The sequence below is a fragment of the Vigna umbellata genome, chromosome 1, assembly GCF_029865625.1.
Source record: "Vigna umbellata cultivar VRB3 chromosome 1, Vumbellata_1.0, whole genome shotgun sequence".
Classification (NCBI taxonomy): Eukaryota; Viridiplantae; Streptophyta; class Magnoliopsida; order Fabales; family Fabaceae; genus Vigna; species Vigna umbellata.
The window spans coordinates 28,122,359-28,144,373 of record NC_142165.1 but is presented as its reverse complement, the minus strand read 5'-3'; the positions used below and the strand labels follow the sequence as shown (position 1 = coordinate 28,144,373).

At 36.5% G+C, this 22,015-nt stretch overlaps 2 protein-coding genes and 1 pseudogene across 2 annotated transcripts; 2 read left to right on the top strand and 1 right to left on the bottom strand.

Annotated features, from left to right (window-relative positions):
* Positions 1 to 731: 731 nt before the first annotated feature.
* On the bottom strand, positions 732 to 3,535 carry LOC148205058 (uncharacterized). The gene is made up of 2 exons (XM_088101057.1): positions 2,365 to 3,535; positions 732 to 742 (listed from the first exon to the last, which is right to left on the bottom strand). The coding sequence occupies exons 1-2, from the start codon at positions 3,533 to 3,535 to the stop codon at positions 732 to 734; spliced, it is 1,182 nt and encodes a 393-aa protein (XP_087957183.1).
* Positions 3,536 to 14,288: 10,753 nt separating this feature from the next.
* Positions 14,289 to 14,917, top strand: LOC148205057 (uncharacterized; annotated as a pseudogene).
* A 4,829-nt stretch (positions 14,918 to 19,746) lies between these two features.
* On the top strand, positions 19,747 to 20,706 carry LOC148205056 (protein FAR-RED IMPAIRED RESPONSE 1-like). Its single transcript, XM_088100996.1, has one exon. The coding sequence runs from the start codon at positions 19,747 to 19,749 to the stop codon at positions 20,704 to 20,706; it is 960 nt and encodes a 319-aa protein (XP_087957122.1).
* The last annotated feature ends 1,309 nt before the right edge of the window (positions 20,707 to 22,015 follow it).

Here is a 22,015-nt window from a genome sequence, read left to right as displayed (position 1 = left end):
CATCATCATCTTCTTGTTCGTCTTCTTCTTCTTCTTCTTCTTCCTCTTCTTCTTGTTCTTCATCACCTTGTATTGTTGCTTGTAATTCATCTCCATCACCATCAGGGTCGACCAATGCGGTTATACGTTCAACTTCAATAACTTCTTGTGGTTGTGACATTTGGTCAAGTTGGTAGGCAACATCTTCCTCAACCTCATTTGAGTCAATGTGACCTCTTGGCTTAGTTTGTATTGCTACGGCTCAACCACGCTTGTCAATATTGCGGAATGGTGGATATGGGACATAATAAACCTGTCTGACATTACTTGGTAGAATGAAAGGATCAAACGGTCCATATCTTAATCTCTGGTTGAGTTCGACAATATTAAAGCGTGGATCGACTCTAGTACCAGCTCTAGAAGGATCAAACCATTCACAATAAAAAAGTACTACTCTGTTTGGAGAAGTAGTGATGTTGTACTCTAACTCATATATTTTATGAATGATGCCATAGAAATCATCATAACAACCCTCTGTTAGGCCCTTCACATACACACCACAATTTGATGTTTTCTTTCCTTTAGACCATTCATGTGTATGGAATTTGTAATCATTGGTGAAGTAAGTGTGCCATTCTTTGACACATCTCATTGGCCAATTCGACAGATGTCTTAACTCTTGAACCGTGGGAGTTAATGCCTGATTAAAAACCTACAAAGGTACTAACAAAATTATAAAAGCATGAGTCAAATTAACCTTGCTCTAAATGTACGAAAAAGTACAGACCTGATTTCTAAACCAATAGGGAAACTCTGAGTGTATTCTAGCAGAAGTATTTCCTTCTGCGATTTGCTCAGCCACAACAAATGAGCTGGTACAAATTATTATTCATTAGTGTATAATAATTGAACCGTTTGAAAGATAAGAGATGGATAATGACATACTCAAGGTACGGCTTTACTTCACTGCAATTGATTAAGACATGGACATGAGCAGAGTTGAATTCAGCATCAGTTAACCAATGAGTGAATTCTTTCCCTGCGTGACGGCCTGATTGTCGGAACACTGATAGTGCACCTTCACGTGGTTCAACTTGCCATGCATTTCATTTCTGACATGAGTGGGGGACAACATGAAGTTTTTGAAATAATGTGAACAAAAATACGTTGTCTCTCTGTGCAAGTAAGCTGCACAAATTGAGCCTTCTACTCTAGCTTTATTTTTAACTGAACGTTTGGATTCTCCCATAAACCTTTCAAATGGATACATCCACCTGTATTGCACAGGTCCCCCAAGCCAAGCTTCATATGCAAGATGAATTGGAATATGCTCCATTGAATCAAAGAATGCAGGAGGGAATATTCTTTCTAATTTGTAGAGAATAATTGGGATATTTTCATCCATCTTTTTAAGGGAATTCTCCTTTAGTGTCGTGCAACACAAATCTTTAAAGAAGTTACTGATCTCTATCAGTGGATTTAACACGTGTTGCGGCAAACAACTGAACGCAAGAGGGATTAAAGTCTCCATGAAAACATGACAATCATGACTCTTCAACCCTTGAATAGTACCATTCTGAACATTGGCACATCTGGACAAGTTAGAAGCATATCCATCTGGCATTCTAAGCTCCTTGATCCATCCACACACTATTCTTGCCTCGTCTTTTGAAATGGTGTAATTTGCTTTTGGTTTAAATAATCGGCCGTTACCTTGCACTTTCAACTCTAAGTCTTTTCGTCCACAATACAAAGGTAAATCTTTTCTTGCTTTCTCATTATCTTTTGTTTTACCTATAACATTCATAACTGTGTTGAAGACATTGTCAAAGAAATTCTTTTCTGTGTGCATGACATCGAGGTTGTGTCTTAGCAAGTTGTCTTTCCAATAGGGAAGTTCCCAGAATATGCTTCTTTTAGTCCAATTATGCCATTCTCCAAACCCTTCTATCCTATTCTGACCAGATTCAGTGACTTTTGGATAGTCTTTCACTCTTCTCCAAACGTGTGATCCAGTCAACTTCGGCGGGGGCATATCCGTTTCAACTTGCCCTTTGCGAAATGCCTTTTTGTTTCTTCTAAAGGGGTGATCAATGGGCAAGAACCGTCGATGGCAGTCAAACCAACTACTTTTCCGACCATAACTCAATTGGAATGACTTTGTATGTTCCATGCAATGTGGACAAGCTAATCGACCATGCGTGCTCCAACCAGATAACATGTCGTACGCTGGGAAGTCATTAATAGTCCACATCAAGGCTGCCCTCATAAGGAAATTTTGCTTCCTTGAAACATCATACGTCCAAACACCATTCCATAACTTCTTCAAATCATCAATCAAAGGCTCCAAATAAACATCAATCAATGATTTGGGATTAGATGGACCTGGTATTATACACGATAAAAACATGTAAGGCTTTGTCATACACATCTCAGGTGGTAGATTGTATGGGGTAACTATCACGGGCCAGCATGAATATGGTGATGCAGACGCCTGAATGTACGGGGTAAACCCATCAGAGCATAGACCAAGTCTGACGTTACGTGGTTCGCTAGCAAAGGATGGATGTTTACGATTGAAGTGCTTCCAAGCTTCACCATCAGAAGGATGACGCAAAAATCCCGGAGTTTTGACACCATCATGCCATGTCATGTGTTGTGATGTTTCCATTGAAGTAAACAATCTTTGTAATCTTGGAATTATAGGCAAGTAGAATATGGACTTTATTGGAATTGGTTTTTTTTGCCTCCGTCCAGCATGCATTGTATGATATCGAGGTGAGCCACAAAACTTGCATTCAACCAACAATGCATCATTTTTCCCACTGTCATTGTCATAGAATAACATACATCCATTAAGACAACAATCAATCTTCTTGACATCCAATCCCAACTTTGAAACACATTTTTTGGCTTGGTAATAATTCTTCGGCATGAAATTGTTTGGTGGTGTCAAATCTAACATCAATTTTGTATAGAAGTCCACTGCTTCAATGGGAACGTTCCAATTAGATTTGCCAGCCATGAGTCTAATGCACACTGACAATTTTGACTCAGATGAACCTTCAAATACAGGTAGATTTGCCTCTGTAAGTAAATTGTAAAACCTCTGCGTCGTTTCATTTGGAGGCTCTTCATCGTGACTATCGTCTGCTTCTTCACCATGGTGACGAAGAGCATTGTCGACCATCTCTTGCATATAGGCAAATTGATCTATCTCAGATGTATGTACAACAGTATTCGAACCTGATGCAAGCCGATTTACAGCTGCAGTGGAGGTCGAAGGAATTTCTTCACCATGAAATGTCCAGACCGTGTAATTAGGCATGAACCCTTTTTGGTAAAGGTGAACTTTGACGACTTCATCTTTCAAAATCCTTGTACATTCGCACTTGATGCATGGACATCGAATCCCTCCATCAAGGGCATAATATTGACATCGTCGGGCCGTCTCCACGAACTCTTCAACTCCGATGACAAAAGATTCCTTCAAACCTCTCCTTCCACTATAACAACGGTCGTACATCCATCCACGATGGTTGGGAAAATGGGCCATGTTCTGTGACATGCCAAACAAATAAAAACTTAGCCAAAACAGCAACACTCCATGTGACATAAGTAATAAACCTATTACTACTCAAGTCGAACATGGAAGGCAATTTGAACACTATGGTCATAGGCATTCAATAAGGGCATGCAAAGAGAAGTCCTCGGTATTGAAATGCCTTAGACATACTAAGGGGGGGCTTTGTATTAAAGTTGGAGGAGACAACTTATTACTACTGAAGTTCTCTTGTATAGAGTACTTCCGAACAAATTGATTAGTTTCTAAGTGTTTAGTGTATTTTTACCCTTCTCATTGCTTTGAGAATGTGTGTAGTACCATGGGTATTTAAATGACTACTCCACTTAATGAAGTTATAGGCTAAGAAATTAAATACAAGGTAAATGAACATACCATATAGACATCAACATAATTTACGCAATCAAATATCTATAAAAGCATGGATATATACTACAATCTAACCATGGATGTATTTATGCAGTTTGCAAATTCGAACCATTCTAGTGCAGTTTATGTAGTCATTTTTAAGAAGAAAAAGTTGTATTGGGTGTCTATTTTCGTGCAACAGGGATTTTGTGCTATTTGGCAGTTTAAACAAGTTGTAATTGTTGTATTAAACTTGTTACAGCATTCAAAATGAAGGCAGATTGAAAATCCTGCCAGATTATATACAGATTACAGAAAGAAGACCCTTTAGAACTAAAAACATGCCCTTATCTGTTATTGAATGAAATTCTTCTAATAAAGACTGGCCATAGTTATCTAGTGGAACTAGCGTGAGATTTCACTCAAGATTGGAGGAAGTGTTGAAAAAGAGTATCTCATAATGTGTTATTAGCATTCCCCCTGGCCTGTAATGTTCTGTATATGCTCTTTATATTTTCGTTGGTGCTAATGAAAGGTGGACTTGTTTGAGGTTTGGATGTTGTGAATTTGAAGAAGTTTCTTCACACTTGTATGGTACAAGTACAACATGAATGTGACATTTGAAAAATAAATTGCTACTAATGTATACACCACCCTCTCACATTTATTTCACTCTTGCAGCATAGAAGTTAGTTGAAACAAAGTTACCTCGTTTGCCAAACAATAGCTGAAATCCACAATTTTAGTCCTCATAAAATCTTTTCTTGTCCTTTTATTTTCATTCCCTTCAAGTTTTTATCTCCTCAAACCAGTGTACTAAATATTATTTGCATGAGTAATGATTTCTCTGACCAAACCAGTCAGGTACTTCATATCGCTTAATTTTGAAGATAATGGGTCTAATTCACTTTTATATGTCATTGCCAACACTTACAGAGCATTAACAATTATTTTTATTTCTTTCTGTTTTTGAGATGCTCTCATTTGTGGAATTGCTTAGCAAACTAAAGTAGTACAGAAACTAGTGCTTTATACTGTTTATTCTATAAAGTGTAGGAGCAGAGTTGTGAGCTCTAAAGATGCAGTACCTCTGATTCAGAAGAATCTAGTTGTGTGGTTTTATGCTGTCAGCAGTTGACGGTTTCTAATAGTTTCCCTTCGGGGCTTTTTATGCATAGGGGTTGGTGCCTAAACGCAAATAAATATGTTGTAGAGTGTGTTTTGATGCTTTTTACTTGGGAAACAACTATGGACCAGAGACAGAGAGATTAAACTTTTGCTATTTTTGTTGGAGCTTAGATGATGTTAGTCTTATCACTTATTATGGTTCATGTATCCATATTTTTTCACTGCATGAATGTGTGTGAGAGAGAGCTTTGAACTGGAATAATATCATTGCATATCTGTCTAAGTCAGTTTATCAAATAAATCATCGCTAGATTGTTTTTCTTTTATCTTCTGTGATGTGATCATAATTATGCAGAAACTCATCATGTATATAATAGGTTAAAAAAGGAAGAAGTTCAACAATGATCTTATAAAAAAGATATAAAAAATTCGATCAATATAACATAACATTCAAACTCAACATTCATAACATCTAAGCACAAGATAAAATTCATGAAACAAGAATACAAGTAATAGGACAGAATTACAGTCATGCAATTTCAGTTTAGGTCCCAAAACCTTTGCCTTTGTTGTGAATATTCCTAGTTAAGTCTTCTCTGTGGACTCTCTTCCTCCCTTTGTGGGCACAACTGAAACTCCTTTAAAGGCTCACCCTAACACATGAAATGGAAATACAGTCATTCCATATGCACAAACTGTTTCCATTGTTAATTACTCTTCCTAAACAATATAGAACTGGATAAGAGTGAAGAAAAAAGCAGGGCACTGGGCTGCTGCAGAATGTGATGGTACAGTGTTAAACATATCATTCAAAATTAAGAGATATTATACAATAAAATTAAGAGATATAAACCACAATCTGGATTATGTATTTTACTACTACAACTTGAAGAGAACCAAAACCAACATCAACATAGGGCTGACCCAGATACAGAAAATGAAGGTTAACTAATGATTGAAACAATCATCAATTATACTGTGCACTGTTTAAGAGACCTCAGACAAGTACAACTTTTAATATTTCTTAGGATGAAGTTTTCAGCATGATTACTAACTGCATATATAAAATTTGGTTTCCAATAACTAGTTTTCCTCACTACTTCACATAGCTCTGATGTTAACATCACAAGTGTCAAAGACAAGTACAAGTACTTACCCACATTTGTCTCATGTTAGATCAAAATTTTATCATAATATTGGTTTTAAAAAGTTACAAACAAAAGACAACTTAAAACATATCATTTCCTATTATTCCAATGGTGAAGAACAATTTCCTTTGACTAAACTGTCAAAATTATGTTCCTATAATGTATATTTACTTTAGATCCCACTGTTATTAGTATTTCTTTATATACATTACATTAAAAATATATTGCTAAGTGTATGTATAAATTACTCGTATAAAAATATAGTTAATGCTGACCAAATGTTTGAAGTTTCAAATTAACATTTTGATGTTTAAAGTTCTATTAAGAATTAGTTTTTGAGGAAGTTCTTGGTTATTTTGATCAAGCTTTGTCTAAGAACAATAGGTATATTACCTTCTTACATCATGAATTGGTGTAATGAAATTGGCTATACTTAAATGTTAAAAGGTTGGGTTGTTGTTATACCTTGTTTACATTCATGTGTTGCCTTCACTATGTCTACAGGATTGTTTGAACCAATTTTCCAAGGTTTAAGTCTTTTAGAACATGTTATAGGGTCCAGTTTTACTTTTTCTGCAGATTTCGTGCAATAAAATTCAAGTTTTGGCATTTTTAGTTCATATCACCAAGGCTAGACATGGTATCATTTCCTTATAAGTTAATATCTTGCTACACAACCACCTAAGGACAGATTGAAAATGAAAATAAAAAGCTGGAACAGATTCACACAATTCACAACAGAGCCAAAAACACCAATGCTAACAAATAATTAAATTTCAACCTCATGATCAAGTTCAATAATGCAGAGCTGGAATGGTGGGAAATTCATTATGGATGACATGAATTATAAATAAAACTTACAGGTTGTAGATTTTTGAACTGAAGCTACCACTTACAGCTGCCTGAAACTTCCCTATTCAACCAATATTCTGTTTCTACTCCTCTTCCTAAAGATGCTACCTCAAATGAATAAGGTCTCTAAGTTGGAAACTGCACCACAGCACTTAAGGTCAGCACAAACCAACAATATAAACATCAATCCAAATGTTAACACTAAACCAATAAACAGTTAAGGCAATACAAAATGTAACAAAGTGAAAACTTTAACAAGTATTGACAAGGATCAAACAAGTTTCTATCACATGTCTACTTCCCCTACACTTTTATCAACAAAGAACCACCTCTTCAATGTTTTCTTCTCACTGCTCTTGGGGTAACAGTCCATCAACTACTGAGCTTCTGAAAATAATGATCATATATCTGATTTACTTTTAAGTACTTGAAAATCTGGTTATAAGAATCATTTCAACAAATGGAAATCTGGAGTTTGAGTCCACTTGTTCATCTTCTTATCAAATTGGAAGGTAATAAAACAGTTGGAGGCATGTATTCAAAAGGCTGCTTTTTTAAATATATATATATATATATATATATATATATATATATATATAATTCTAAATAATTAGTGGCATCAATAGAATTGGGAAATTTTTTAGGTTTGATGGATGTTACAAAAAATATTCACAGCAAAATGCTATAATCAACATTCAATCAATTAAAATACCAAAAATGCTTGAGATGTATACAAGTTGGCCTTAATTGACAGCTAAAGATTATTGAGGTTACCTTGAACTATGGTTGAGTAAGACGTAGGTGCTAGGATCATACAGATTGAAATAACTTGTAAAAGACAAGGTTGAAAGAGTAAAGGCATCAATGAATGTATGCACTGAGTGTGAAAGGGTAAAGACATCAATGAGTGTTCAAAGAGTGAAGCCATCAATTTTGGCAGCTGAGTGTGAAACCCTCTGTCTCAATTTAACTTCTTGCCTTTGACCAAGTGAAAATGAAGAAGGACAAGAAAATGGTAATTAAAAAAGTATCACAGATGACTCTATTTTAGTTTGTAGCTTTGGATCACAGGGGAAGCTTATATGAAGTGGTAAATGAGCAACTAAGGCTTGCATTGTGAAATACAATATATATTCAACAAAGAGATGATTGACGGTAGTACTTTTTTTATTTGAACTCACATTGAATGAAAAAGACAGGGATATAATGATGACATCAGAGCACCTGGGAATGATGAAAAGAAAAACAAGATTTCATGCACAGACTGATGCAGGATTTCTAGATGAAAGAATTCAGAATTTTGAACCTACACGCTCCAACAAAGAGATCTTTGTATTTTTACAAAATGAAACATATTTATGGATGGAAACAACATAAATTGGATGCAAGCAAGTCCCTACTCCATTGATCTCAAGCATAAGCTATACGAATTTAAAGTAAAACTTGCAGTATACAAAAGAATGAACCAAAGATGGCTGGAACACTAATCTTGTTTAAACATTGCCAAGGCATATAACATCCACTTAATCTCATTAGTCAATTCATGCTCAATGCAAGAGAACCTCACCTTCAATCTCCAACATACAGAGTTTTAATCACTTCACAAGGGAACCCCAAAAATAGTCTTATTCAAGAATAGTGAAAAAGTGATGTTAGGATCCAATTGCAAAGTATGGGAGTTCTGTCCCATATTTGAACTAAGGACTCTAGTATGGACTGTCGGGTTCAATGGCACTTCAACTACAGTAGCTAGATTTTGTGGTATGATTCAGCAAAGGTTCTTATTAATAAGTACAAGAGTGTAAAAAATGTTTTTCAACACCAAACAAGCTACATAAGTATTACACTACTCAGCAGGGTAGTCAAAGGAAAAGTGCATAACAAACCAACATGATTATAATGGAGTGTGATGGGATGTTAGAACGTAATTGGTATAGGACTTCAGTCCCACAAACGTAAAGGATTTTAAAGCTGGGTTAGCTAGACCTTGTTGAGCTTTCCAACTGCAACAACTAACTTTTTATGGTGTGGTTCCCCCATGATTATTAACACACCAATGCAGGCTATACAGGTTCACTAGTGGATAAAAGATCAATGTTCACATATTGTACTTTCCTACAAGGAAATTTAGTTAAATGAAAAGTTAAGAACACAACACAGTAGCTAGATCATCTACGTCATTATGGAAAAGCTATAAGAAAACTTAGTGTGTTTCATACAGAGAGCAAATAGCTCGTGTCTAGCATAAGGGCTGGAAGGCTCCAGCCCTTATAATTTCAATGATCCAATTAACAAGCTAAGAATGGGAAGACTTATAATTAATAAAACTGGGGCAGAGGGGATGAAGCTGAAGATGTGGATATTGTAAATTAGATGTAAATCATTTCAGTGTTTCAGGTTTGAAATCCCTTGAGTCAAAGGAATTTGTAAAGGAGTCTGTCCAGGAACCTAGACCTGCTTATTAGGATATAATTTCTTATTATTGGGGTGATTTATTTCCTTACATATACCCTTGCACTATGTTAGAAATATCTGCGATATTATTTTCAAATATCAATGACATCATTATATTCACTTTTCCAATTGCAATTTTCTAGTTATTGAAAGTCAATACTACCATTATACACAGACCAATCAAAGCTCTTAGCACTACAGTAAACAATGAATATACTACTTAGTTACTCACACTACTGGTGCCTAGAGAAGGAAGCAGTTCAATTTAATCACAGTTTCCAGTTAACCATCCAAGAATCTATTCATTCAAATATCCTCAACGACCAATATCCAAACAATGTTGGCACCTTCAAAAACTCTAAGGCCACACAAAAAGAACACAATTTCTACCACACACACAATGACAGAGACAAAACAACATGAAAACAAAAAAAATAAAGAAACCAAGCATCATGGCACTACAATTCCTTCTGCACATAAATCCAATTTTGAAAACAAACTTACCGAGAAAGCAAAATGGACGAAGATGTCAACCTCTGCAGACCACGACCACGAACTTAATAAGCCCTCATTAACTCGCTGCCGTCAACCTAACCTCGACGACCCACCACCACTACCACAAAACGCTGACTACCACGACCCACTACCCTACTGGAAACATCACACCACCAACAACCACAGCTCCGCGAGAGAACGCCTTGGGGTGACCAAAAACAGACAACGACTTTCGTATCGGTGGAGGAATTTCGGAAATTTGGCAGAGGAGAGGGGGAATTTCTGAAATTGGGTCAAAGGAGAGCAAGATTAGGGCTTGGTAACGTTGAAGGAGCAAAGGAGAAGGGTTGGAGGGAAAGGTTTTGGGCGACGAGAACACTAGGGCTGGTGGGAAAATGAATTCCAGAGAGGGAACAACTTAAAATTCTTCGAAGACATTAACGAAGGTCTCTTAGCCGTCGGTAATTGAACTCAGGAATTACTTACCGAAGGCTCATAGGCCGTCGATAAAAAGCCGCCAGAAATAAACGCTTTTCCTGTAGTGATCTATATAAAAAGACCTAGGGGAAGCATAAAGGAAACATTAGTAACTCTGGTTTGGAGCAGCTATCATCCACAACATATATTTCTTCCTTTGCACCCTTTTCTCTTTTTTTTTTTAATTTTCATTCATTATGTATTCCACTCATCCATTAAGGACTAAGCTTCTAGGGTTGGTTTTATTATAATTTCATTATAGATTATGAGGTTAGATCAAAATAATGTGTTTGTTCTTTTGATTATTGTTCTGGGTTATATTTCACCTATATCTTTTATCTCTAAATCACGTAAAAAGTAATGATTTTCACATCATATCTAATTAGTGATGTGTTTTAATCTATATGCATGTTGATCATATGAGTCTGAAGGTTTTTAATTTTGATTGAGAATATATTTTGATTAAAGTTAAGAACTTTCATATGCTTGAACGAATTTTTGCTACCAATTGAGAATGTACTTTAATTAATGGTAAAACATTTAACAATAATTAGTCAAGAATGTATTTTGATTAATTAATTTTTAACTTGGTTAGGAGTTAAAAAAATATATATGAATAAATATAATAGGATTTAGTTGATAATGTACTTTAATTGAATTTATTATGAATAATATAAAATTGTTTTGCTTTAAATTGAGAATCTACTTTTGTTAATAGTAAGATCACCAACAAATTAATTAAGAATTACTTTAATTAATTTAAAATAAAAACAATAATCAATTGAACAATACTTTATGGATAACCATGATGAATCTATTTTGAAAAAAATGGTGAAATTAACCTATTTTATTATAATTGTTTTAAAGTCTTTTATTAATTTGTTATTTTATTAAATTCACATTTATATCAATCTTCAACATTAATTCCATTAGGATATATTTTTACTTTTATTTTTTTTAGTATTTGCATTATGTTTAACTAACCTTTTGAGTAGAATTTCACAAGAATCAATTATTGAAAAATAATTTTATATTCATTGGAATATGACTCAGGATCAACTTAACTCTCTCTAGTTTGTTAACTATTAACTTGACAATATTGAAATTGCTTTGGTTAAGTGGTGATAATTTGAAATTGACAACCACAACGTATCACCAACACACCAAGATAAAGGAATTTTTCTTGCGTTACTTACCAAAAGACTCTCACTTAGGAAGCCTCGACCTTGAGGGGCTAATATAGTAGTTGGTTGAGGAGGAAGAAATCTCGACTTACATATTTGTATATGTCAGAGGTTCCAAGACACCTCAGCCAACACTGTAGTGTGAGATGAGACACTCAAATATCCATGTAAGTAGCATGATAAACTATAATTAAGTAATGACTAATTAATGGTAATTAAGAAATGTTAGGAAAGCATAGAATAAGGTAAATTTATAGATCTAAGCCTAACAAATAGGGTCTATGCATGTACTGTTCTAGGTTCATAAAATATGTCAATAGAAGCATTTATTACAATAATATTATAAATTTGAACGTTAAAGTATTTTAGTGTGTACTTTTCTGCCAAGAATATTTAGTTTACACGGAGACATACATAAATAACATGATAAATAACATGATAAAAAACATCAAAACATATGAACACTTGAATGTGATTATGAATACATCTAGAAACAAATAAAAATAAAACCATTGCTATAATCCAAATTATTACAATTTGTAGATTAATTTATTCTTATAGTGGAGTTTTGTTGCTAAACGACTTTTACTTATAAAAGATGGTTTATCGTTAGTTATATTCAGCTTTAGATTATTTTGATTTGAATATGATTTGGACTAGAATTTCTAATTTTTTAAATCTAAATAAGTAAAACAGAAATCTGATCTAGAAAAATTATAAAATAGAGATAAAAAAAAAGTTTTTATGAAATGATCCTTAACGGACGAGATCAGTGCAAAAGTAAATCAGATTGGATCAAATAGATTTTTTGCTCATCTCTAACTTTTTAGGAAAATGTTATTTGGACAACGAAATTTTGACACCGATTTCACAACGCCACGTGTCGGCTCTGCATTGGCTAAATAATTTGAAAATAAAACAGAGAAAGGGTTACGGGGTGAGGGGTATTTTGGGATTTCCAGACTAAAATTTTAAGTTTTGGGTTTGGCGGTTTAGGGTGGGAAAGACGTGCGTTCAACCCTTCCATCTCGTGTCTCGCTCTCTCGCTCTGTCGTCCATCTTCGAAGCTTCCATCTTCGCTCATCTCTTGTCTCGCTCTCTCGCTTTGTCGTCCATCTTCGAAGCTTCCATCTTCGCTGTCGTTCTCTCCTCCGTCTTCAATACGTGCGTTCAACCGTTCGATATTCTCTGTGGCTGTGTGGTTCATCTTTACCCTAATACGGGCGTTGAACCCTTCCATTTTTTGTGTGGGTCTGTCGTCCACAGAGAAACCCTTCCATCTTGTGTGTCGCTCTGTCCTCCATCTTGAACCGTACTGGTGTTCTGTTTTGGCATTCGGAAAGCGGGTGTGGTTGTTTTGTTCTGTATTTCGCGTCTGGTGGAGGAGGCCGTGGAGCAGTGTTATCCGTTTTATTGGTGTAAGTAAAAATGGCCGAGCCCTGACATTGTGTTTTACATTGTGTTTTTGGTGTTTCATTAAGTTGAATGATATAACTGAGTGTGGAATGTTATCTTGTTAGGGTCGTTTCAATGGAAGGGAAAAAATCAAGTGTAAGAAAAATTTTACTTTTGTGTTTATATATTATTTAATTATCGTATGAATTGTAGTTATTAATAAATTTTTATCATTTTTTTGTAGTGGCGACTTCTTATCTCGATGGATTCATCGATCATTATTCAAATGAATCGTTTACTACGACAGTGTCATGTGGAGCGGATTAGGATGACTCCATTTATGTGGTGTTTGAATATTCAAAGCCCTGTGGAGGTGAATTTGAAATTATTGAAGGTTATGGTTTGCAGGTGGGTTGGGCATGATAACAGTTTTAGAGTAAGTCAACAGTTGGTGCCCTTTAGAGTTATTGATGTGTTCATGAGCATAGGTTTAGAAATAGGTGGTTTAAAGATTCCTTTTGATGAAGTAGTTGTTGGATTGGTTGGTGAAATGTTCAAATAAAAAACCATCAATTTGAATGACTTGACGGACATGTTTAATGTCATTGTTCATGATAAAAACATTGATGTTGATGTAGTGTGTAGGTTATATATATTAGTTTGTTTGGTTGTTTTCTATTTTCCTAGGAAATCAAGGCATGTTTGTAACATGCCTTTTGCAGTGTTAGATGACTTAGACAGTTTGTGTCTATACGATTGGTGCACCGGTGTACATAAACATATTGTAGAGAATTTAAATAAATGTAAGAAGAAAATTATGAGAGGAGGTATCGCCCAGTCACTCACTCTTAGTGGCAATGTGGCAGTGTTGCAGGTAACATGATTTGTAGTTTACTATTTTGATGTTGCAGAACATTGTGAATTAGGTTTGATGAAATAATTTTATGATATTGTAGGCTTGGGCGGTTGAAAGACTTTCTTTGCATGGTCATCCTTCACACAGGTTTTTCCCGCGCATAATGCGATGGTTCCCGTATAAATCAAGGACCGAAAAAATTGAACATATTTTTATGATCGGAGATGTAAGTTTTTTGTTTTTCGTTATTTTGTATGTTAAAATTGTTGGAACAAAAATGGATTGTCTATTTTGTCTGAATTTGTTGTGTGATATTGGTGCAGTTAAATATGGAGTGGTATCTACGAAAGGAAGATCGTCATCGGCCGGAAATCCGTGCAGCTTTCAACATGGATGACGGAGGGATGAGTGAAGGATCCTTGGCTGAAGGATCCAAGGTTGAGAAAGATGATGATGATCATGACGAAAGCTCTGATGACGGGACATGGGAAGTAGGTGCCGAGGAGAGATTGAGGAAAAACAATGAAGATATCAAAGCATTGAATGCCCAGATTGGAGTTCTTACTAGGGAGTTATTTGAAATTTGTCAAACTCCAATCTTTACTGAAGCAGATGCATGTGGCACTGATGAAGAGGTTGGTGGTGGAGTTGATGAAGCACCTGAAGTTGGAGGCGAGGAGAAGCCTGAAGTTGGGGGAAACGAAGAGGCTGAAGTTCGTCCTGATTGTGGATTTGAAGAAGGTGATGGTAATGCAGTTCATGACCCCTAGGTGCATATACTGAAGTAAGAGGGGAGGATAAAACCGCACATGAAGAGGAGATAGTTTCAAGAACTGTTGATAACATTCATTGTATTGAAATCGATGATGATGGTGATGAAGAAGAACGGGAGGTCGTACCATTGGTTATACCCCCATTGGGCAGTTTTGTTGGTGATCCAAGCACCACTGTTGATGTAGACCAATTGTACAGAGCAGTTAGCGTCAGAGAGATGACCGTATACAGGTATATGCTGTGAATTGTAGTTGTGGTTGACGAATCTCTATTGTTTGTGGTTGACTAATATTTTTATGTTTAGGGTTGTAAGCGAGATAATTGGGCAAACCTTGAGCACGACTTCATTTTACACTTTGGCCCCGATGAAATACGTTGATAACATGGTTAGTATTGTGACATTTGTTTGTGTTTCATGTTGTAGTTTACGTTAGTAATGTGATAATTTTTTATTGTGTAGGTGGTGTTATTTGCTTGTACGATGTTTATGTACTTTGAGAAAAGAATGTGCGGTGTTGTTAAGAGGATTCATTTTAGTCCGTTATACTCGGTAAATAAAATTTCATATGGTATGATATATTTGATTGAAGAAATGAATTTTGATTGATTTTTGATTGATGATTTTGAAATTGTCCACAGCACCATATTCTTACAGATTATAGGAAACGTCCACAAAATCGTCATGTATTCACGCTTCATAACTATAACAGTTATCTACGTTGCGATCATTTTGGACTTGGAGACTTTGCCACAGCGGACTTTGTGAGTAACCTTTAATTTGCAAATTTTGTCGACTTTTGGTTGTAAATGTGTTATTGAAATTGTTTATATTGTTTGTAGTTGTTTCTGCCATTTGTCCATGATGATCATTGGTGGTGTTATTCAGTGAAATTGAGTTCATTGGAGATTTTTGTGATTGACTCATTAGGTAAGGGGATCAGAGACCGCAAAAGGATAGACACAGCTGTTGTAAGATTGCACATCTTTCATTGTTGATGACCGTGTGATTATGACATAACCCTGTGTTGTTTAACAATTTATTGTATTTGTTAACTGGTAGGCTGAAAATATGGCACGATTTTTTTGCATCTTGATGAATAGACCGGAAGGTAGTATTGGTCCTTTGACTGTTAAACAAGCAAATATCCCATCCCAACCAAACTTGTAAGTTTCTTCAACTGTACTGCCGGATTATATTGTGTTGTGATGTATATGGGCAAAAGTAATTTGATGTGGTGGGTATATTATTTCAGACATGATTGTGGAGTCATAATGTTGAAAGCAATGGAAATCTAGGATGGAGACGAAAAATACAACGGGAAAAGCATGCCTCAATATATAACTGTAAGTTGGAACTGTGTGTTTGATAAAATTCTTGTATGTGCTGGTTTGTAATGTGGAAAATGTTGGTTTCAGGAGGAGCTGCTTGGGATTAGAAAGAAATATGTATGTGACTGGATCCTGGACAACGAGAACATAAGAAGAATGGAAGCCCTACAGCTATATGGCATGGTTTAGGATTGCTAAGAAATGATAAAATTTGACATGTAACAGATGTTCAAATATGTACCTAATGTTAGTTGACAATATACACTATGTGTTTGTAATAAGATTAGTGGTTGGATTTTCAAATGAATTGTTTTTACTTTGTGTTTGTGTTTGTTATAATGACAAAATTATTGATTGAAAAATGAACGCAGCATTATAATAAGTATTTGAAAAGTACGAGACCATTTTCAGTAAAATTAATGGTAATTAATGCGAGGGAGTTGATGAAGTTCTGAGTTGGGAGATGGCTGTTGGTGATTGATGTGAACCCAAGAAGTGTGGAGTGACCCGTGATGAGTAGGGGGACCAAGTAGTGCAAGGGATGACTAAGAGTGTTGAAAAAAGGCTCTGGTAATCATTCACACAGTTGTGGTAAACAATTACCCGAGAGAAAATGGGATTTTGTACAGAAAGTCCAACTGAGGTAGTCAGTCAGGTTAACAGGGGTGACCATTGGAAAAAAAAGTGAGTTTTAGGCACTTTTGCACTTGTCTGAGGCTGGTCCTAGTGTTTCAGTGGTGGGAGAGGGTGATTGGTGATGTGATTATGTCCGAAGGAGTGTGGAGTGAAACCTCATCAGTTGGAGGAGCAAGCTGTGCAAGGAATGACTGAGTGTGTTGAAAAAAGGCCTTGGTAATCGTTTACAACAGCCTGGTAAACGATTACCCGAGAGAAAATGGGATTTTGTACAGAAAGTCCAACTGAGGTAGTCAGTCAGGTTAACACGGGTGACCATTGTCAAAAAAAGTGAGTTTTAGGCACTTTTGCACTTGTCTGAGGCTGGTCCTGGTGTTTCAGTGGTGGGAGAGGGTGATTGGTGATGTGATTATGTCCCAAGGAGTGTGGAGTGACCCCTCATCAGTTGGAGGAGCAAGCTGTGCAATGGATGACTGAGGGTGTTGAAAAAAGGCCTTGGTAATCGTTTACAACTTTCTGGTAAACGATTACCCGAGAGAAAATTGGATTTTGTACAGAAAGTCCAACTGAGGTAGTCAGTCAGGTAAACAGCGGTGACCATTGTCAAAAAAAGTGACTTTTAGGCACTTTTGCACTTGTCTGAGGGTGGTCCTGGTGTTTCAGTGGTTGGAGAGGGTGATTTGTGATGTGATTATGTCCCAAGGAGTGTGGAGTGACCCCTCATCAGTTGGAGGAGCAAGTTGTGCAAGGGATGACTGAGTGTGTTGAAAAAAGGCCTTGGTAATCGTTTACAACAGCCTGGTAAACGATTACCCGAGAGAAAATGGGATTTTGTACATAAAGTCCAACTGAGGTAGTCAGTCAGGTTAACAGGGGTGACCATTGGAAAAACAAAGTGAGTTTTAGGCACTTTTGCACTTGTCTGAGGCTGGTCCTGGTGTTTCAGTGGTGGGAGAGGGTGGTTACTGATGTGATGATGTCCCAAGGAGTGTGGAGTGACCCCTCATCAGTTGGAGGAGCAAGTTGTGCAAGGGATGACTGAGAGTGTTGAAAAAAGGCTGTGGTAATCGTTTACAACCTCCTGGTAAACGATTACCCGAGAGAAAATGGCATTTTGTACATAAAGTCCAACTGAGGTAGTTAGTCAGGTTAACAGGGGTGACCATTGGAAAAACAAAGGTAACAATTAACTTCAAAACTTTTGTATGACATAAACAAATTCATTATAACACACCATTAATAGAGATTGAGGTACACAACATACACAACAATAATACATTGTACGTTTGAAATATTACAGTTATCCATGAAATACTTATAATGCTGTTAATATAAAATTACAGTTATCCTAAACCCACTATTGGTTGTCTGCTTGTTTGGATGTTGATGGTTGGTTAGATGGACGTACAAATTTGCGGAGGATGTCATCCACATTCAGTTCCTTCTCTGCCCACATAGGAAGTCGAATGACAGGTTTTGGTGTCTCCTTAACAAGGTCAATTGTAGGAGGACAAACTTCAGCTGGAAAAAGCTTGACTATAGAGCGATGCGTAATATTAAGGTAGTAGTTTTGCCTAAATGCAGTGAAGGGGTGGACCTAAATGTACAAACCAAATTTGTAAGAAGAAGAACACTGAAATACCAACAAAATAATTGTGGTAGTTAAGTACAAATTTGATGGGTTACAAGATTGAGTAGCATAACGGAACCAACTCCGATATTGTCTGCAATTTCAGGATCTTGAAGAACTTTCTTGTGCAAGGAAGCCTTCATCGTGGCGGTTGGGTCCTTCAGAAGTTGGTATAATAAGTTAGTAATGTACCATAACATCTTCTGTTGTTCAATAAAACAAATATTACCTTAAGAGTCAACTGCATATCTCCCAACCCATTTGGCTTGCACTCTTTCAATATGCAAACAACAAATGGAAGGACCTCAACTGATTTTGCCTCTTGGAGGGAGTTAACGTTCTCGAATTTTCCATCCTTTACGAGACCTATGATAAAAATATATGAAAACAAATTAGAACTAGTAAACGTAATAATGTTGTTGGAAGCGTGTATGAGATTCATTGTACCGTGGTGTTCAATAAACATATGTGCCCATTTCCAAGCATTGGAGTTGAAATCTCGTTCATAGGTTGCGTCAACAACTTCACGAGCAAATTCTTGTGTCGATTTGGGTTGTTCTGTTCCCGTTCTATTCATGAAAGCTGCTTGGATGTTACCTGCAGGACCAGGAATAAGCGTTGCGGAAGCATCGCATTTTTTCAAAAACGATTCAAGGACATCATCATCATAAACAAGGTCTTCCCATGCATCCATGATTATGCAGAAATCTCCTATCCAAATTAAAATTCTAGGTTAACGACGATACATCACTAGGATGATTAAAGAAGTAACTCACAACTGAAAGAATGGTAAACGGGTTACAGATATTGTCACATGATTCAAGCGTACACAATGGGTTTCGCCCCGAAATTTAAATACAAGTACGTGGACAATCACATTACATGAAATCAATGTAACAAAAAATAAATTTTATATTATATCTATTTCCATAAAGTTAACTTGTTCAAATCAAGTTACATTAATTGTGGGGAGATAGTCTGATTTGATGGGTAGCCTTTAAAAGTGACAAACCATTGATTGTGGGTTAGGAGAGAGAAACTTTATGCTGACAACCATCAATGCATGCTTTCACAGGATAAGCAAATACGTGCTTGACAAGGCAAAAAGATGACCTTTGGCGGGACTACACACCTGCCTCAACATCCAACGTTAACATTTACTTCCATTAACCAAGCACTTGCAGACAACTTACCCGGGTGTTCATTAAAGAGAAGGGCGATAACGAAGTTCGGAGGTTTGGTGAGAAGCACATAAGGTTCATTTATGGTGGACGTAAATGTAGAAGATGAGGTTGGTTAGGACCACTTGACCTTCATTAAAGGGCACAGGATTTTCCACAACGGTACGTTTTTATTAACTTATTCGAAAAGATTTTATTTTCATTATTTTTGTAGTTGGCAGTGGTCATTGTGGTAAGTGTGATGAGTCAATATCATTTGCTTTATCTCTAAAGGTGAGTTTAATGTCAACGCACACAATGGATGGGGATCAAGGGAATGACTATAATGACAATGTTGATGACCGTAATGAAAGGTTAATGGAGATGGACCCAACAGTGCATATGTGTTTTGACTCAATGATTGAAGCTAAAAATTTTTACACAAACTACGCCATTAGACGTGGGTTTGCCGTTCGGACTAGAACTTCTAAAAAAGATAAAGACAACAACGTCTACTACCTCAGAATAGTTTGTTCAAGGGAGGGAAAATATGTGTCTTCCGTCAAACCAGTGGTAAAAACACTTCCAAGTCAAATTAACCAATGTCCTGCTGGGATAACCATTGCAAAGAAGGAGGACAAATGGTTTATAAGGACCGTTGTTCTGGACCACAACCATGATCTTTGCCCAAATAACTCCAAACTATTTGCAGCCAATAGAAAGTTAAGCATGCATGCAAAACACACGTTGGAGGTCAACCACGATGCTGGAGTTAGGTTAAATAAGAGTTTCCTTAGCATTGTCAACGATGCGGGGGACGCAAGAAACTACATTGGCCAACACAGAAGATCTTTATGTAAGGATGGTGATGATCAGGCACTCCTACGACACTTTTCGTCAATGAAAGATAGAAATAACGAGTTCTTCTATGACATTGCACTCGATGAAGGGAATAAAATATGTAGTGTGTTTTGGGCTGATGCAAGAAGTCGTGCTGCATGTGAAGAATTTGGTGATGTTGTTTCCTTTGACACCACTTACTTAACAAATAAGTACGACATGTCATTTGCGCCTTTTGTTGGAGTTAACCATCATGGACACTCCATTTTACTTGGTTGTGCATTGTTGTCTTCGGAAGACACTGTCTCATTTGTATGGTTGTTCCAATGTTGGCTAAGATGCATGCGTAATAAGAGTCCTCAAGGTATTATTACTGACCAATGCAGAGCAATGGCCAACGCTACTGAACAAGTGTTTCCTGATACGAGGCACAGGTGATGTTTATGGCACATCCTGAAGAAGTTGCCTGAAAAATTGCACGGGTATAGAAATAATCCCGTTATCAAAACCGAACTACATGCGCTTATATATTATTGTGTTTGTCCAACAGAATTTCAAAATGGTTGGAAGGAACTACTTACCAAACATGGATTGGAGCAAAATGAATGGCTATGTAATTTGTACGAAGAGAGACATAAATGGGTTCCGTGTTACTTGAAAAAAGATTTTTGGGCAGGCATGTCTATGACTCAGAGAAGTGAGGGAATGACTGCCTTTTTTGATGGATTTATCAATTCTACAACAACACTTCAACAATTTGTGGTCCAATACGACAATGCACTTAGTGTAAAGGCCCAGAAGGAAATAGAAGCGGACTTCTCCTCCATGAACACCACTATTGCATGTGGTTCTCAGTCACCAATTGAGAGACAATTTCAAGTGGAATACACACATGCAAAGTTTGAGGAGGTCCAAACTAAATTTCGTTCAAGGATGAATTGTTTCATCAAAGACACCTTAAAGGAGGACTTATGGAACACTTACATTGTAAAAGAGGAACGAATGTGGGAGGGTAATCGTGTACCAGATAAATTTTACAAAGTTCAATTTCATCCCGTCACACAGACAACCACTTGCTCTTGCCAACTCTTTGAGTTTAGAGGAATTATATGTCGCCATTCCCTCTTGGTATTTGGTCAAGAAGATGTTTACAGTGTTCCCTCACAATACATTTTGAGGCGTTGGAGCAAAAATATTTGAAGAAGACACACACTAATAACAGCATCGTATAGTAATTCCACAAATGAACCACGCATGCAAAGATACAAACTGTTGTGCAAACGTTTTTATGAAATTACTGAATTGGAAAAAGAACTTAATTGTTTGGGTAAAAAATTTGGGTTCAGTTTTTCCATGACAAATAACATCATCAGTGATGCAGGCCAACTAAGATACGATACTGGTGCATGTACGTCAATACCACTTAGTCCAGTTGGAACATCTGATGTCCTTGTACACAGTCCTGCAACTGTTAAGTGAAAAGGACGTCCACGCACAAATAGGTTGAAGTCCACTGTTGAGAAAATAACCAAAAGAAGAAAGTCAACTTCATTCACAAAGACTTCAACACCACCCACCGAACAATGCGTGAGTCATTAATTACGTTCAAAATATTCATTAAATACTTTTTTGTCTATCAATTATGTTTAACTTACTACTTGTGTTGTTTCAGGGCGAAAGAGCAAGTAATGTTGTTGAACGTGATGACCGTGTACAATTTCAAGCCGACACTATCCAACTATCACAA

Bases quoted from the DNA above. Each gene is read 5' to 3' on its own strand.
- LOC148205058 (XM_088101057.1), bottom strand. From the start codon at position 3,535: ATGGCCCATTTTCCCAACCATCGTGGATGGATGTACGACCGTTGTTAT.
- LOC148205056 (XM_088100996.1), top strand. From the start codon at position 19,747: ATGGATGGGGATCAAGGGAATGACTATAATGACAATGTTGATGACCGT.